An 18,359-nucleotide genomic window follows, 5' to 3' on the forward strand; every position below is an offset into this window, starting at 1 on the left:
ACTGCTGTGGAACAATGTCCATGCCAGTGGTGATACGTGTGAGGACTCAGTTGCTGCAGTCCTGACACATTCATGGCTCCTAAATCTTTTATGCTGGCTAAACTTATTAGACTTTATTTTTGTAAGGTCCACACCATTTCATATTGGGGATTGTGTTTAAGGACTTTTGATATGTGTTATTATCTCACTATTTAACTTATTTTGTTGTTCTTTAGCTCTTATGTCATGGTATGGTGGTATATGCATGGTATTAATCTTTTGTTTCTTTTTATGTCTTTCTGCTTTTTAATAAACATTTAAAGTGAGCTTGTCAGGTCCCTGGTACCTCACACACCAGCACTGGGACCAGACAGGAGCTGCTGTCAGCAGAAATAGAAATGCATTCGATATGTGCAAGTAACTGGCATCCAGTCAAAAAGGAGTGGGCAAGTGGACAAGCAGGTTCTCTTAGTACACGCAATGCTTTCCTCTATGAATGGGATGCTTTAGGAGTGTGGCAGCATTTACACCACTTGGTATTTGATTGGTGCTCTGGAAATTCTGATGATCCTTTTGTGGTTTATATAATGTCTTACATGTAAAGGTTAAAGAATCAAATCTTCACATAAGGTAGATCAATGACCACAACACGAAACACTAACATAACTAGACAACCGAAATAAGACTAACCCATACCTAATATGTAGCACTTCCTTTAGCAATGATCTGATAATATCCGTAAAGCCGTAGAGAGTCAAATCCCATGGGGCTTCCCTTGTCGTCAGGCTAAAGACTTGTTAATGGCATACAGGTTACCAATAGCTGTAAAATGGTTTAATTTCTTTTAAAATTTCCCTTCCATCAAGCACTAATAGGACCCGAAAGGGGCTGAATTGTCAGATATATTTCACAATCATAGAAACATATATAAAACCTATTTGTAAGAACTTAAAGACAACAAAAAGTGGCAGACCTAAAACAAGCCACTTCTTCTTGGCTAAATTTCTGATTGTTTTGAAATTCCAAGTAGTCCACTGGAGAGATAGTGGTCCAAATATGGGATTATAGGGATTGTTCTGTAAATCAATTTTTATGGGCACTTAAAAAAAAACAACTTGAAATACAGAAAGGCCACAAAAATATTTTCTAGTTTTTTTTTTTATTAAACGTTTTAAGACTGTTAAAATGCTGGCATTAAAGAGGTTGTCCAGCTAAAATCTTTTTATTTCAAATCAAATGATATCAGAAAGTTGTATAGATTTGTAATTTACTTCTATCAAAAAAATCTCAAGTCTTCCCATACTTATTAGCTACTGTATGTCCTGCAGGAAGTGTTGTTTTCTTTTCAGTCTGACACAGTGCTCTCTGCTGACATCTCTGGCCGAGACAGGTACTCGGTTTTATATGAAGCCCCATAGAAAACCTCTCCTACTCTGGACAGTTCCCGTCATCTCTGGCAGAGACAGGAACTGTGCAGAGAAGGAAAGGTTCCTGACATCTCTGGCAGAGACAGGAACTGTGCAGAGAAGGAAAGGTTTTCCATGGGAATTTACTACTGTTCAATTCCTGTCTTGGACAGAGATGTCAGCAGACTTGAGATTTTTTTTTAAATAGAAGTAAATTACAAATCTATATAAATTTCTGAAACCAGTTAATTTAAAATTGCTGGATAACCCCTTTCATTTTAAAGTGTACTCGCCACTTGAGAAGAAAAAACTTTTTTAAATTAATTTTTTTATTTTTTTATTATTTTATTTAGTCTTTTACCTAAACTTTTGACATATAATGCAAACATAGAGACAAAAATTTGTTTTATTTGACTGTGATGTTATTATTATTTCTATCATCATGTGAATGGAGTGACCAGGAGATGAAATAACAGGGAAAGTGATGGCGCCATGTAAAGGTAGAAATATTTCCAGGCCGGATATAAAGTGATCAGACATGAAAATATATGTATGAAACCCATCTTAGATTTATATACAAATAAGATTTTCAGACATTTATGAAAATGTGATCTTTTTTTTTTTTTTTTTTTTATGAAGAACATTTAGTTTCATTGAATACAGTGGACAGATGTTTACCTGGATCTCTCTTTTGATTTCACTAAAACAGTTTAGGCTGGCACTTTTCTCTAACTTACTACCAGTTACATGTAAAGAACATCTAAAAACAAGAAAAAAAAGTAAAAGTACTTACCATCCCCAGGATTTTTCATAAAATGCGCCATAATGGTACGCTCATCCTTTCCATACTCATTCTCTGCACGTAATGTATAAACCCCATTGTTCAGATGTGTTGGACTGTCTAGTTGCAGACAGCCATGATGTTCACTCAGGTTGTTGCTTGACTCATGAATTTTACTCCATATAAAATCTGTTTCACTTAGTACATTTCCTTCATGAAACCACTGCAGCTTAGGAACTGGGTTGCCCCTCACGCTGAAAGGGATACACCAGTGATGGCCCAATATCGGGTAGTCCAGTAGTATTATGTTTGGTGGAACTGAAATTAACAAATGGCAGAAATAAATAAATATCTATCTTCTGACTGCACCAATAAACACTTAAATATAGTAAAATATCCTGCAAACCATCAAAATTCTAAGTTTTCACAGAGGTAACAAATATCAAGAACCACCCTAATCATAAGGTGAGCTTAACTGCCACCGTAAGAAAGTTTTTGCATACTAGCTGTCAACAAAAACTTCAAATATGAACATTAAACCAGGCCAACAATGACAAAAAAAAATCACATTTTATACAAAGATGTAATGAACAGACATGAGTACAAGTAATTACATATCCGCTTATTCAAAGAGAAACACAGAAGTTGACGGCTTAAAAACTTCGTAGGTCCATCTACTGTGTCAATAAGGTTCCATTAGTCTTCTGTCTCCTAACATTTATAAACCAAAGATTATAAGGCCTATGGCTGTAAAGACACAGCTGGAGTGCCAAAGTTTGGCGACAGGTCTGTTCTAGAGATCTACCGGGGCAGCTCGGAATACTACTGTGCCTCAGTGGCATCAAGAATCTCCAAATATTACTGAAGCTTGGCACAAGGGTTAAAACACAGTAAGTGAATACTGTTAAATGCCACATCTTTGATTTCAGTTTTGCCTCTTTTAATATGTAGAGTTGCTTAACATCATATTTGACAATGGCTCATGAATCAGACAAGGTTGGGAACCTCTTCTCTATATGAGAACATCTCACATTGGTACATTGTGTGATATTTATTAGAGATGAGCACAACTCAAGCATGTTTGGGTCTGTCCGAACCTGAGTGTGCGGCACTTGATAAGCGGTGGCTGAAAAAGTTGAATTCAGCCCTAGGGAATTCAGAACATTCTATCGTCCATGGTTTCCAGGAAGCCTCAGGGCTGCATCTAACTTACTCAATCACTGGTAATCAAATGCTGCACGCTCAGGTTCAGACGGACCCAAACATGTTTGAGATTCGCTCATCTCTAATAATATTACACCAAAGGTATCAGCCGTATTTGGCCAATTATCGTCCGATAATTGCTTGATGTAATAGCTAGTGTTAAAACACAACGATCAGTCGACATGCACAATGTTGGCTGATCCTGGTCTTTCAACATGTTGAACAAAAGTACAACGATAATGACGGTCTGCTGGTCATAGTTCTACGTAATTGGAGTAGCAGACCACCGCTATCGCCTATGGGCTCTACGGACAATCTAAAGATTGTTTGGGGAGCCCCTCCCGCAGCTCCCCACGGCCTGTTTAATAGCACTGAGCGGGGAACGAGGAGAAAGCAAGCGCTGATCTGACAGGGGAGCGCTCACTTGCTCCTCCAGATCGTCCCGTGTAATAGGGACTTTATGTATGAAAAGCAAGTGTATTTCGTCTTCAAATTTTACACATATTAAATGTCACTCAAATATAAGCCGGTCCTTACTTACAATGTACATTGAGCTCCACAAACATTTGCTCTTCTGCCACGCCATTTTCCGCTACACAGACAAGAGTTTTTGTGTTGTCCAATGATGTCACATTCTTCAGTGTGAGGTAAGCACCGTGCTTCACAGTTTCTATCTAATGGAGAATATAGTAATAATAAAAACGTCATATTGTTTTTTCTCCATCTCACAGTATATATAAGATAATTATGTATTCCCAGTGCTTACCAAAGTTTTGGACTTGATCTGTGATATATCCCAGGAGACATTGGGATCAGGTAATCCACTGGCTTCACAGTACACAGTAGTACTGTTTCCTTCCAGGACTGTAAGTTCTTGAGTGCTTGTATTAACTTTAGGCACTGCTATGGATGGAAATAAAATATTGTTAGTGGTAAGAACCAATGTTATATTAATTTAGAAGCATCATCACTCAAAGAGTAACATTAGCTTAAGCTACGTTGCTTTACATTAAGAGAATTAGCATTTTACCCTGGCAGTGGACAGTAGCTATATGTCTATTCAATCAACAACATGTCTCCATAGAAGTCCAGGGTTCTCAATGAAGAACAAGACCAACTGCCATAAAGAGACTATGGTACAGGCAATGTACCATGGGAAATGTATGTAAATTATCTTTCTTCCAGAAGGAAGAGAGCTGTCCTTCTGGGTGCCCCTGGCTGACCATACAAATTAAAAATTAATTGGCCAAACCTGCTGATTAGTTCACACAACGTAAATATTCTATTAATCACGGCCATTGTTGCCAACTTGCAACAACGGCTGCGATAAATAGAAAATGTATGTTGCATTGCAGCCAATAGAATCCACATAGTATACCACATAGCCACATAGTATACACACCTAGCGGGATCCCTAGCGGCTGCACAAAAAACTGACATGTCCGTTTTTTGCAGCCACTATTCTTTGAATAGCGGCCGCACAAGCCTGACAGGTCACACAATGAAAAGTGCAGCTCCGGCCACACTTTTCATTGTGTGCCATGGTGAATTGGGATGCGGGCACATATGCATGTGCCCGCATCCCAATTCAGCACAAATGGAGTTCTTCCGGCCAGTACTGCAGTACCAGCTGGGATGATCTTCACTAAAACTGGCCATTCTGTGACTCGGCGGGGTCACAGAACGACCGGTGTCTTACAGTGTGTGAACCCAGCCTTAGGCAGGATGGATCAGGCCGGGGGGGAAAAATGATTCGGCATGTTGGATTTCAACTGCCCAATCCTTATGTTCTCGAAAAGAGAGGCTGCTGCACATGTGTTCTCGACTGAGCTTAGAATACTCGTGTATTGGGGATTTTAGAAGAGATCATTTGGTTTACAACTAGTTTATGCATATTCCCCTGTAGCAGGTTTTCTTCAATCTTCAAGAGCTAATTTACATACCCATAGAAGTCAACAGGTTTTTTTTACTATGGTTTCCTAAGTTCACATGGCTACTATAGAACAAATCTTTGAACGTCTGTTCATAGCTCACAGCACAAGCTCAGCTAGGAAATCTGCTCCTGGACCATGAATAGAAAATAAAGTTACGTACACCAATTTAAACTTTGCGCTAATAATTAAATTTTGGGGGGTTTGAAAGAATTTTAATAAATAGCCCTTTAATGTATTTCAAGAATTATACTTTACTTGTTGTCTAAGGCCATGTTCCCACTGCTAAAGGGGTTATCCAGCGCTACAAAAACATGGCCACTTTCCCCCTACTGTTGTCTCCAGATTGGGTGGGGTTTTGAAACTCAGTTCCATTGAAGTAAATGGAGCTTAATTGCAAACTGCACCTGAACTGGAGACAACAGTAGGGGGAAAAGTGGCCATGTTTTTGTAGCACTGGATAACCCCTTTAAGTTACCCCTAGTAATCACGCTGTTGTAACAACGGCCGTGATTACTATTATTATTATTATTATTATTATTATTATTATTATTATTATTATTATTTATTTTTAAAGCGCCCTTAATTCCAGAGCAATAGATATAGGGGTAACAAGCAGAACAATACAAAATCAAAACACATTACATGAAGGCAAAAGACAGGCTGGTACATGGGGGAAGAGGACCCTGCCCGCGAGGGCTCACAATCTATAGGGTATAGGGAGAGAAACAGGAGGTAAAGTGCAGCCAGTCAAGTGTGATGCAGAATTAATATAGGTTGTAACCTAGTTTGAAGAGATGGGTTTTCAGGTTACTTTTGAAGGTCTTGATGGTGGGTGAGAGCCCGATGTGATGGGGTAGTGAGTTCCAGAGTATGGGGGAGGCTCAGGCAAAGTCTTGGAGGCGGTTGTGCGAGGTACGAACAAGTGGGGAGCGCAGACGGTGGTCACTGGAGGATTGAAGGTTGCGTGAGGGACGGTAGTGGGATATCAGGTCAGAGATGTACGGAGGGGACAGGTTGTGGATTGCCTTGTACGTCATGGTCAACAGTTTAAAGTGAATACGTTCGCAATGGGGAGCCAGTGGAGGGATTGGCAAAGTCGAAAGGCAGAGGCAAAGCGAGGGGAAAGGTTGATTAGTCGGGCAGCAGAGTTTAGGATAGACTGGAGGGGATCAAGGGAGTTAGCTGGAAGGCCAGAGAGGAGGATATTACAGTAGCCCAAGCGGGAAATAATGAGAGCATGTACCAGCAGTTTGGTAGAGTCAGGGGTGAGAAAAGAGCGGATTCTGGAAATGTTTTTTAGGTGAAGGCGGCAGGAGGTGGTCAGGGCTTGAATTTGTGGTTTAAAGGACAGGGCAGAGTCAAAGGTGACCCCGAGGCAGCGGACTTGGGGGACAGGGGACTACGGTGCTTACGTAGTGGTACCTCCTAAGGAATCCCAGCCAGTGTGTATACACATAGTATACACTCCAGTCGGGATACCTAGCAGCGCCACAGGAAACTGACATGTCAGTTTTCTGCGGCCCGCTATTCCATGAATAGTGGCCACAGAAAACGCTGTCAGTGCACACAATAGTGGGTGCAGCTCTGGCCGCACTCTCCATTGTGTCCAGCAGGGAATTCGGATGCGGGCATGCACAGATGCGCCCGCATCCAAACTGCAGTACTGGCCAGGATGATCTTCTCTGACACCGGCCATTCCATGACCCGGCCAGGGTCTTCCAACATGGGAACATAGCCTAAAAGTTATTATAATAAAAAAACAATGTTTTCTTACAAATGAATTCTAGTTCCCTGGTTTTACTCGATGACAGATTAATGGGAACTTAAAAAGATATGTTTAATGTAGTTAAGGATGGGAAACTTTCTATGGGGAAAGATCTGCATACCTATTCAGCGGGGTAAGGAGGTATCAATTAAATATCATTTCCAGCAATGTATTCTATTATATCTTTATATCATGTGTCTTTCTAACTGTATTATTACATTACACTTAGACTCAATAATGCCAAAAGCAATTTCTTCCTGAATTATCACTCTCTGTTTAATTGGACCCATAAAATGAATTGGGAATTATTAACCGCAGAGAGGAAAAAGAATTATTTCTCATAATTTGGCTTCTCGTTTTAGGCATGTAAAGCAGAAAAGTATGCATTGGGGTAAGTCATACATCATATGTGTTAATGCATTAGCACTGCATCATGGGAGTACATATTTTTCTATGGCATAGGCATAAAGGATACTTCTAATTTTTTTAGGGTAGCAAGAAACATGTTAAAATTCCTTGTAACTCTATAGTCTACTGCTAAAGCGAGCAGTATATGGACTTCAAATAGACTTCTACTGTCTATGGGAGGTCAAACAATTTCATACACTACTTGCTTAACAAGCAGTTTACACAGTTGCTGGGAGTTTTTACTTGTGTTCTGGTGCCTCAATGAAATGAGAGGTTTCCTTCACAATAATGTACCAGGGGGAGACTCATGGCTCTATTGACTTGAACAGTGGAACTGAGTTGCAGTACCACACACAAACTGGGGACAGGGGTGGTGCTGTTTCTGGAAGAAAGCAGCTAAGTTTTTCTTATCTTTGATAACCCTTAATTTTTATGCAATTATGTATGTAAATTGTAGAATCCTCTACAACTGCTCTCAATCCTTATTCAGTATGAGTAATGTAACAGAACATTGTTGTCTGCTGGTTACCTATCAGTTGTGGGCCCACTCACCCCCCCCCCCCCCCCCAGGCTGAACCCGTAGCTACGCCCCTGTCTCATAATATGCTCACACTGGGAGTCTACCTCTGGCATGTGCCACAGGGTTTACACGATATGTCAAAAGCTTTGAGATGGGATACATATGATACTTCTTAATTAAACAATAAAATGTTTGGTGGAAAAAGTGAATCTGTGTGTCTATCTTCTGCCATAAGTAAAGCATCTTGGTGACTGCTACATCCAGTCATGAATACAGGAAGGGATCTTTACTGTAAAATCACTGCTGGCGATCACTCCATGTAATAGGAGCACTGCCAGCAAACCGCCGCTATCTCCCATGGGCTCCGCGCACGATCTAAAGATTGTCCGAGAAGCCCCTCCCGCAGCTCCAAGCGACCCCCCACCACTACCACTATTCTTACCCGCTCGCTGTTGGTGCAAGTAATAGCACCTTCAGCAAGTGGGGAACGAGGAGCAAGCAAGAGCCGATCAGACCCATCAGTGCTTGCTTGCTCCTCCAGATCGGCCCGTGTAATGAGGCCTTTAGAATAGTCAAACTTGAACGACAAACTTAAATACATATCATTGGAATGAACAATGGCAGAATAGTATTTCTAATAGTTATGAGAGTTAAAGGGGCTCCATCACCATATCCACAAGATAATTGATAAGGGTGACATCAATCCGATTTCTGCCATCTTAAGAACAGTCTTTGAATAGAGTGGCACTGTGCAGACCACCACACGACCACCGATCTATTTGATGTCCATGGGAGCCTGAGGATAGTCAAGCACTGGACTTGAGTCTGTGCGCTGCCAGTCCATCCCATTGAAGGACTCTTAAGATTTTTTTTCCCCACTAAAAACAGAATTGGCTACAATTTTTCTGGATATTTTTTATTATTATTTCTTTTGCCTTCCTTTCCCATCATGTTCCTATAATTGACCATAAAATGTATTATTGTGTACCTGTGCAGTGTCTATATTGTTAGCCATACATTACACGCTGCAATGTTATAAAACAAGGTTTCTTATTAATACTTTCAGCAGCCATCTTAAACCGATAAAACTGAGACTGCAGAAAATGGATGAAAGAAAGAAGAAAACATTGCAGTAAATGGCCAGTAGTCAGCTCCTAACAATGCAGACAAACTGCAGTAATGCAGGGATGCTATTCCGGACCAGCTGAAGGCTGCTTTATCTCCATTTTAGAAGCTACGTTGTAGAAGAACATCTGACAGAATTCTAGGGTTTGCCGAGAAGAGAAGCAAATGATCGGGAACATTTCACCACATGACTAGTTTATTCATTTCTGCGTTCCGTTGCTATGGAAACAAGTGAGAAGTAGAATTACAATTTCACTAGCGCAGTGCCTCTTCATGTCTGCAGTGGCAGGGGTGGGGAGAAGGAATGGTGAAAATCTCCAGGAGGAACCAAAGACAGGGAGAGATGATTGTTACTATCTCGGGTCAAGCTGCTAACAATTTGTTATCATCAATACGCAATTTTTCATTACCTCGTACTTGAGAAAGATGGAAAATGCCCCTTTTTTTTGCAGAATAAGCATAGAAAGCAATGAATGGCAGCCATCACGGCTGCAACTAGAAACATTTCTTCCCAACAAAACCTTCACAATTCATGTCATCCATTCCTGTGACTGCAGAGGAATCTACAGCTGGTGACGGCAAGGAACGGACAACACAACAATGCAATCTTATGGCACAACTATATCCAGAATAGGAAACCTGTTATATGTTTATATACTACATATCACCAACCAGACAATCGAGTACATCTCCAGCAGCAACATTAATGTCTCATCTCTCCGTTCTGTGGTGAGACTGGGGTGCCGTTTCTTAAGATCACGGGGGTCCCAGTAGTCGGACTCGCTGTGATCAGACACTTATCCCTTATCCTGTGGATAAGTATTATCATGTGGACACCTCATTAATTAATATTATTTTCATTTTTCCAGTACAGACTGCAGCTTAAAGGGGTACTCCTATGTTAACCTAACATATTATGTATTTTTGCCTCCTTCTGATATACCCGCTCTTTCCCTCCCATTGTTGACAGCTTATTGTCTAGGTTACCAACCACCACTCTGCTCTGCTCTAACAGCGGTCATTGCTTTTAGAGCAGAGTGGTAGTCAGTAACATAGACAACGAGCTGTCAACAATGGGAGAGGAAAAGCAGGTATATAAGGAAAAAGAGGCAAAAAATTTAACTTGATGAGTCTGGCAATATTACTTGAGATGGTACTACACCTTTAAGGGCCTTTCACATGGGACCAGGATTAAGACAGACTAATTATTCCCCCTTGTCAAAGTCTAATTGATCAGCTTATGAATTAACAAACACTGATCGCTGAGAATGTGCGGCCCTTAAATATGTGAAGTTTTACTGTGACCATGCTGGAGTGCCTTTATTCATCTCATGGACCCATGAGGGGACACAGGACATTTTAGGCAAAGAGTCATCCTTATTGTCTATGCTGTAGAACTCCAACTTTAGGTCTTAGAGAGGAGCAATGCAGAGACTGAGATGCATTTGATTACTGATGGCAGAAGAAGTTGGATGCAGCTGCACATTCATGTCCATGTTTTCCAAGACTCCCTAGGGCTACATCCAGCTTCTTCAGCCACCGGTAATCAAATGTAGGAGATCAGGTTTGGACAAACCCGAGCATGCTTGAGGTTTACTCATCCCTAGTAGGCATGGACACAGCCTACCCTGCTTATACTGCCTCGTGTATGTTTCTACAAAAAAGCAAAAAAATTTCAATAAAAAAAAAATAAAAATGTTAATATGACACAAAGAGAGGTCAAAGGTTTTGACCAGTTAAGGTCTGAATGTTTAGACCCAAAGATTACTGGGGCCAGAATCTCAGACCCTGATTAATCTGAACAATTGGCATGTCTATGCGACTTAAGGCTGGGTTCACACTGAGGAATTCTCGCAGATAAATTCAGCGGAATTCCGTCGCATGTACACGCGCACGGCCGCGCGCCTTTCCGCCGGCTCCATAGACACCATTCTATGGGCCGGCTGATTCTGCATTCCGACGAAAGAATTGACATGTCTACTACAGATGCTGCAGGATCTTAAAAGCCCACCACAATGATAGTGGGCCTTCCATCATGCATCCAACCTTCTAACCAAAGGGGCCTTTCTGGGGACTATTCCCACAAGGTGCTGTTGGACCTGGAAAGTTCCTGTCTCAGCCTGGAGATGTCAGCAGAGAGCACTGTGTCAGACTGAAAATAAAACAACATTTCCTTCAGGACATACAGCAGCTAATAAGTATGGAAAGACTTGAGATTATTAAATGGAAGTAAATTAAAGATCTATATAATTTTCTGGCACCAGTTGATTTGAAAAAAAAAAAAAAGATTTTCGCTGCACAACCCCTTTAAAGCTATTTATAGTTGCAGCGTTGTTGAAATATGTATTTGGGGAGGGGGGGGGGGGGGAAGGAGGCAACAACAAAATATAATCCTGCATTTTCTCCCATCGTCTTTAATTAACGAACTACGTTTTACATGTTCTTTGGATATCAACATTCAAATCTCGACATAATAAATTAAGAGTGAATTTACACATAAGCCCTGTGTTAGGTTTTCATTCTTGTCATGTGATTCCCATAAAATCCCTACAACTCCCTGCACAGAGAATTTCACACTGTCTTCTCTTTTATTTGTTCACCTGCAAGATAAAATCTATCATATCCTCTTCCAGTCACTGGACTATGGCCAGACTCTTGACTCAAAACAATATGGGATGTCAGTTCTTGGCGGAAGGAATTACTTTCCAAGTGTGCAGGATTAGGTCAGTCTGTATCAGATGGGGATATAATAACTGAATTTACCATAAGTAATGGTTTTGTCAAGATAAGATAGGATAGATTTTGGGATTTTTAGGGTAATAGTTAAAATGTGGTCACAAACTATGGATGATGGTTCTAGCAGTTGTGTTAGTGGCTACTAATAGATCAGATTATATCATCACGCAATTATTTAATATAAGAAACACAAATACAGTACTCTCTATAGAGTATTGTAATTCCCTACTGCAGAGAACTAGTTTTAGTGGTCGTTTTTAGGATAGATTTTGTGCCATGATATTTGATGTAGACGGCTGGATTTAGCTTCCCTTTAATGAAACTATTAGATAAAGATGAAGCATTGTTTAATAACCCGAAAATAAATGCTGTTTTTCAACATTCTTTCTGTATCACTACCTCATTGTTTTCAAGACCTGCGCTTGATGTTATGCAATGTCAGGTGCAGGAGCTACTATAGATACACTTCTGTCTTGCTCTATGTGATCAATGCTCTGGTTGGATGATCAGGATAAATAAAGAAGCACTCTTCCTGTATTTTATTCTCTACCCAGAGTAAGGTGGTATGCTTGCAGTACCTACCAAGGCTGATCACTGCTTCCCTGTGTTGCCGCTCCAGTCCCAATGTGGATTCCCATGACTGCACCTGCAGTGTTGGACTGGGGTACCTGGGGCCCACCAGAGGAAATGATCCTGAGGGCCCACCAGTGAGAAACAACCTGTCAGTCAGTATTACTGCAGGTTCTGAGCTGTGGGCCCACCGGACGATTCTCCGGTTCTCGGGTGGGCCAATCCGGCACTGCGCAACCTTGACCTTCTTCTATGCTCTAGCCAGAAGTCTCTGTCATCTATGTACTTCTACGTGCAGCTCTCATAGAAGTACATAGAAGACCGTAGTGGGACCAGAATGGCCTCTGAACCAGGAAAAAAAAAAGTAGCAATGAGCCCAGGAGAAGAAGTTTGCAACCTTACCAATGGGTAGAGAGAAATAAAAAAGGTTGTAGAGCTTTAGATTCTTGTTAAGAGGCTGCAAGCAAGCATCTTGAGAATATAAAAGCTAAGTATTAGGAAATTGTATAATGTTTCATAATACAAAAAAGGCTTTATTTGCTGAGACTGAAATCCACCTTTATTAGAGTCATATTGAACTTGCAATCTGCTTTGTCAGTAGCATTTTATAAAACAGCAGGAAATGAACAGATTGTTATTTAATTTTGTGGGAAAACATTCAGTATAACTTGAATTTAATTTTAAATGTCTGCTTGTTCTGGCTTTAGGAGTCTGGTGGGCGGTCCTAATCACTGACTATCACAAATAAAGGCTATCAATGATTTAGTGAGCCCACCCATTGGACTTTTGAAGCACAGATAGATCATGAATTTCAAGAAACAAATTAGAAGTTTCTCTAAATATCTTCTGACAACATTAATCTGGTCAGCTCTTGCTCTATAACATGATACTGGTGAATTAAAAAAAAAAAAAAAAAAGCATTTTAAGGTGACAGTTTCAACGGTTTGCTGAAAGGAAACCATTCTCTGGTATTCAGACAATGGCGGTGTTCCGTAGCCTCTTTTGTTGGCCATTTGAGGTCAAATAACATCCATATTAAATAATAATAGCCATCATTTGTACAATAACGGCCATCATTATGAAACACTGGCACTTCGGAAGCTCTGGAAAGCCTCTTTGACTCTTTTTATTATAGATTTAAAGTATACTCCTATATTATGAAATCACAGACAAATATATGAAAGGTACCATGTGTCTCCTTCTCCTAACAGCTATCTAACAGTTTCAGCAGTTTGTATTGTGAATTACAGCTGACAGATTCCCTTTAAGATTAAGTTATAACTAAAGTAATTGAATCATGTTAAGGCTTTTTTGGGCCATCTCATGGCTGTTTTTGGACAGACGTCATTGAGGCCATATTATGCAAATGATGTACTTAATTTGCATAAATCAGACGCATTCTGATGCCAAAATGATGGCCGTCCACAAAATGGCCTCAAAACAACAATCAAAAAAATGTTGTGTAAACATGGCCTAAATAAAATTATTTATCTGAAATAGGTATATTCATGTTATACTAATATCTACTTTTTGCTGTGAATTGTGATACAGTACACTTCAAAAGACAGTATACAACAATAAGAATGTCCTGCTATAACTGACACAATGTGCAGAATAAACCACCACAACATCCATGCTGTAGAATCTGTTTAGACTACCTCTAATCAAAGCTGTACCAACAAACATTTTACTGTAATTGTGGTAATAAAATATTAGCCAAAAATCAATCAACCTTATCCATAATTATCAATCAGTATTAAACACTAAAAATAATATACACTTGAGAATGTTTCACTTACCAGCACTTAGCAAATCAATATAATGATGGGTGATCGGATTTCTCTGGGGGTTGGGCACTTAGATGCTTAGATGCTATGCTTTGCTACAGAGATTTACATAATATTTATACCAAACCAAGCTTTTGTTTACTTTTATAGCCTTAAAGGGGTTATCTGGTTTGGTAAAATATATATTGAATCATCTCCCCTTCTGGAGGCTAACAATTTATTCCATAAATGTTGTTACCTTTTCAGTCTCCATCCCCCAGTTCTGATACTGCTTTGTAATGAAGACACATAAAACTATGTGTGAGCTGTTCTCTCTTTCTCCCCCACCTTTCCCCTCTTCCTTCCGAGACGGCTGATCAGTGTAAACAGTTTAAACAGGCGGGGAGGGTAACCTAAGGTCAAGTTCCTTGTGACCTCCCAATATCACATAGCGCAAAACCGAGCAGAAACAGTCGGCCAGGGACACTGTTTACGTAAGCCTTCTCAGAAGGGAGGGGAGGAGGATATGGAGAGAATAGCCCACACTCAGTTTTAGTACAATGCAGCAGCATCAGAACTGGGAGAAGGAGACTGAAAAGGTAACAACATGTATGGAATGAATTGTTAGAATGAATTGTTATTTTAGCTAACTGGATAACCTGTTAAGGGCCCTGTTTCCAATGGTGTTTTAATTTCTTGCTATGTCCTCCATTCACATGGGTAAGATGTGAGTGTTTTACTATTTGGTTGAATAGCTGTACTTTTCCCTAAATAATCAGATATACAAGAACTTTGTTGCAAAACAGGGTGTGAATGCATGTAATATTTTTGCTAATCGACACTTAAAGGCACACATTGTCTTTTTAGATGAAGTAAAGGTCGTTATTTTATAATTATGGCTGTAAACAATAATTATGAATATTATTAATGGCTATCATTATCAAAAAATGGCATTTTTTCACCTAAAAAGACGTTGTGGGAACATAGCCAAAGGGTAATACCCAAGTGAGACACTTATGGCACGTTCGAAAACAGCGAAAGTCGGTAAGTTGCATAACTTACATTGACTTAAATGGGATTTGCACAGAGTATCACCACAAGCTTTTTTTTTTTTTTGTAAAAGCAAAGCTTGTGTCCTGTGGATACGCCATAAGTGTCCCAGATGGGTATACCCCTTTAATATAACATAGATACCCTTTTTGCTGTAGAAACAGAATATTCCTTGTGAAAGAGCAATCAAATGAAAATGAATACTTCATTCTAAGGCTATGTTCACACTACACAATAGTACGGAGTGGAACAATGCCTCTGCTTCAATGGGATCCTGGCCAGAGCGTATACACACCGTATACGCTCCGGCAGGGATCCCGTGCGGCGCCGCAAATAACTTGACATGTCAGTTTCCTGCGGCCGCAATTCAATGAATTGCGGCCGTAGGAAACCCTGTCAGTTCACACAGTGAAGCGAGCGGCTCCGGCCACTCGCTTCACTGTGTGCTATGGGAGGTTCTGATGCGGGCTCACGCTGATGCGCCCGCATCAGAACCCTGTGGCCAAAAGATCATCTGGCCGGTACTTAAGTCACGGAACGGCCGGTCTCTGTACGTTGTGTGAACATAGCCTAACACTGGACAAATATATAATAATAGCATAAAATGCTATAATTTAGCCATGATTTTAACAATGTGGCCCATCTATGCATTAGTAGGCAAAAATTCCTAGAGTAAGTAACACTGATTTGGATTCGTGGTAACTCCAGAAAGTCTGAGGTCATGTCTTGCTTTTACACTAATAGTGTTTACATAACTTTTGGTGCACATTAAGACATTATAACTACCTCCATTAGAGTCTTCTAACATAGTGATCTATCATAGCTACACTTGTTTACCTTGATGTAATGTCCCATTGGCAAATAGTTCCACATGTTTCACATTTCCCAAGCTTAGGTAGTTTGGAGAAGGGTGTCTATGAGTGTAGAATATTGCTGTTTTACCCTATTAGGTTAATTCACATGTACAGGATCTGCGGATTTGAAGATGAAGCTGGTGCTGTATTTGATAATACAGGCTATGTTCACACAACGTCAAAATTAATGAAAAGGCATCCGATTTTCATATTTAAAAAAACAGCAGTTTTTGACGCATTTTAACTGACTCTAATGGCAATGCATTGAAGTCAATGAGAAGATGGACGTCCAATGCACACAGTGTATTGAATAACGGACGTTTTTGCTGCCGACGTCAAAATAATGAACATGATCATTATTTTCGGGCGTCTTTTGCAAACAGCGGACGTTTATTTTATTAGTAGTTCACACACAGTTTTTCTTTTGTCATCATTCTTTCTCCTTTTTTACTATTAAATTCAATGGACTTTTCAATTAAGCCGCATCCAAAGTCCAGTTAGTAACCCGAAACTAGAATAATGTTCAAACACCATTCATTGCACTATGGGGAGGCCAGGCTGTTAAATAACGTCCGTTGTTTTAGCCTCAAAATAATGGACGTCATTTTAAATGGAGCTGAAAAAAATGTTGTGTGAACATAGCCTTAGTTACATTGATATTGGCAGCATCAAATCTACTGCAGATCCTGTATGTGTGAACCCTATAGAAATAAATAGTAAAAAAAAAAAAAAATCACGATTTGGTTGCTTTTACACTAATTTTGCAAAGTAGCTGTTCACTTTTTTTTTTCATTGCTCAATGGAATAATATAAAAAATAGCTACATGCAACTCAACCCTCTATGATTAGTACTGTGCGTATGGCCTCCAAACATGACTACTGTGCTGAAAAAAGCAAGGGTAGCTATCCCGATGAATATAGAAAAAAGTCCACATGCCTGTGTAAAAAGTCACTAAATTCAGCTAAATTTTGTTCAATTTTAAAATCACTACTTAAAGGGGTAGTCAAGGGGAAATCTTTTTCTTTCAAAATCTCAAGTTTTCCCATACTGCAGTACCGGCCAGGATGATCTTCACTGCTGCTGAATTCGGATGCATGCGCATCCGTGCACACCCGGATCCGAATTCCCCACTGTACACAATGTGTGCACTGACAGGTTCTCTGCGACCGCTTTTCATTGAATAGCGGACGCAGAAAACTGACATGTTAGTTTTTGCGGTGCCGCTAGGGATCCCGGCTGGAGTGTATACTATCCATAGACTGCAGTACTAGGTAAGTTCCGTAGTAACCACGCTAACTGTTGCAAACCGGCAACAACCGCTATGATTATTACGAAACTTACATAGTGTGAACATGGCCTAACCCCTTTAAATGAGTTGCTAGTTTGAATAGTCATCTATAAGAGCTTCTATAGGAGTTGTTATCCAGATTCTCAAAAGTCCTAAAGGCAAAAGTGGAATACTGTATTTAAACACTTTTTTTTTCTTCGTCTATGAAATAGTGCAAAGTTCCATGCAAAAGTATTTGAATTGCCATAAATATTCCTCAAAATATCCAACGCTATAGTTTGCAATATTACAAATGGTTACAGTGCAAACTTAACATACAAAAACCATTATGATAACAGGTACCATTACAGATACCAGTAAGCAGGGTCAGATGAAAGCAGGTTTGTTCTGGCTGGGACAGTAAAATATTCAATAAAAAAACATCATCTTACTACAGTTGGAGATCTGCATAATGTTGATAGGTATCCTCTTGTCATTTTCATTGAGGCAAAATATGTTGTGTTTGTCCATAATACTTGTCTCTGGAAATACTTTGATCCACATTATGTCGCATGAACACTGGAATGAATTGTTACCTAGAATTCTGAAAGAACAGACAAATTTATATAAGTATTTCTCGAAAATATTCTTTGGCTACAATAGACAATAATATAGCCTTTCTTGCACTCAATGAGATTATGCTATACATGGAGCCGAATGGGAACTTTTCTGAATTCCTAGCTGAATACATTCACCAGCACTGGCAACCAGACATCAAATTTTTTTATCCTTTTATCATATTCCTCTCTATTTTCTTTGCAAACATGATAGCAGACATCAAATTATTTAACAGTATACTATATTACCGTATACTATATAATCTGTATACCACACAAGCCTTACCACAGAATCAGTGTCATACAAACATACTGTTTGATTTCATACAGTCATTCCATCACTAAACTATACTATGCAATGACTTTTATATTGGCTA

At 39.7% G+C, this 18,359-nt stretch overlaps 1 protein-coding gene across 3 annotated transcripts in view; it reads right to left on the minus strand.

Annotated features, from left to right (window-relative positions):
• NTRK2 (neurotrophic receptor tyrosine kinase 2) overlaps nucleotides 1-18,359 on the minus strand; it is a 168,697-nt gene that overhangs the window by 125,741 nt on the left and 24,597 nt on the right. For all 3 annotated transcript variants that reach the window (XM_069961797.1, XM_069961796.1, XM_069961798.1), the window contains exons 6-9: nucleotides 17,818-17,969; nucleotides 4,136-4,272; nucleotides 3,911-4,043; nucleotides 2,179-2,484 (exon numbers count right to left, since the gene is read on the minus strand). In XM_069961797.1, coding sequence (XP_069817898.1) covers nucleotides 2,179-2,484; nucleotides 3,911-4,043; nucleotides 4,136-4,272; nucleotides 17,818-17,969 — 728 coding nt within the window. The remainder of the gene's footprint in view (nucleotides 1-2,178; nucleotides 2,485-3,910; nucleotides 4,044-4,135; nucleotides 4,273-17,817; nucleotides 17,970-18,359) is intronic.

The sequence above is a fragment of the Dendropsophus ebraccatus genome, chromosome 3 (genome assembly GCF_027789765.1).
Source record: "Dendropsophus ebraccatus isolate aDenEbr1 chromosome 3, aDenEbr1.pat, whole genome shotgun sequence".
Classification (NCBI taxonomy): domain Eukaryota; kingdom Metazoa; phylum Chordata; class Amphibia; order Anura; family Hylidae; genus Dendropsophus; species Dendropsophus ebraccatus.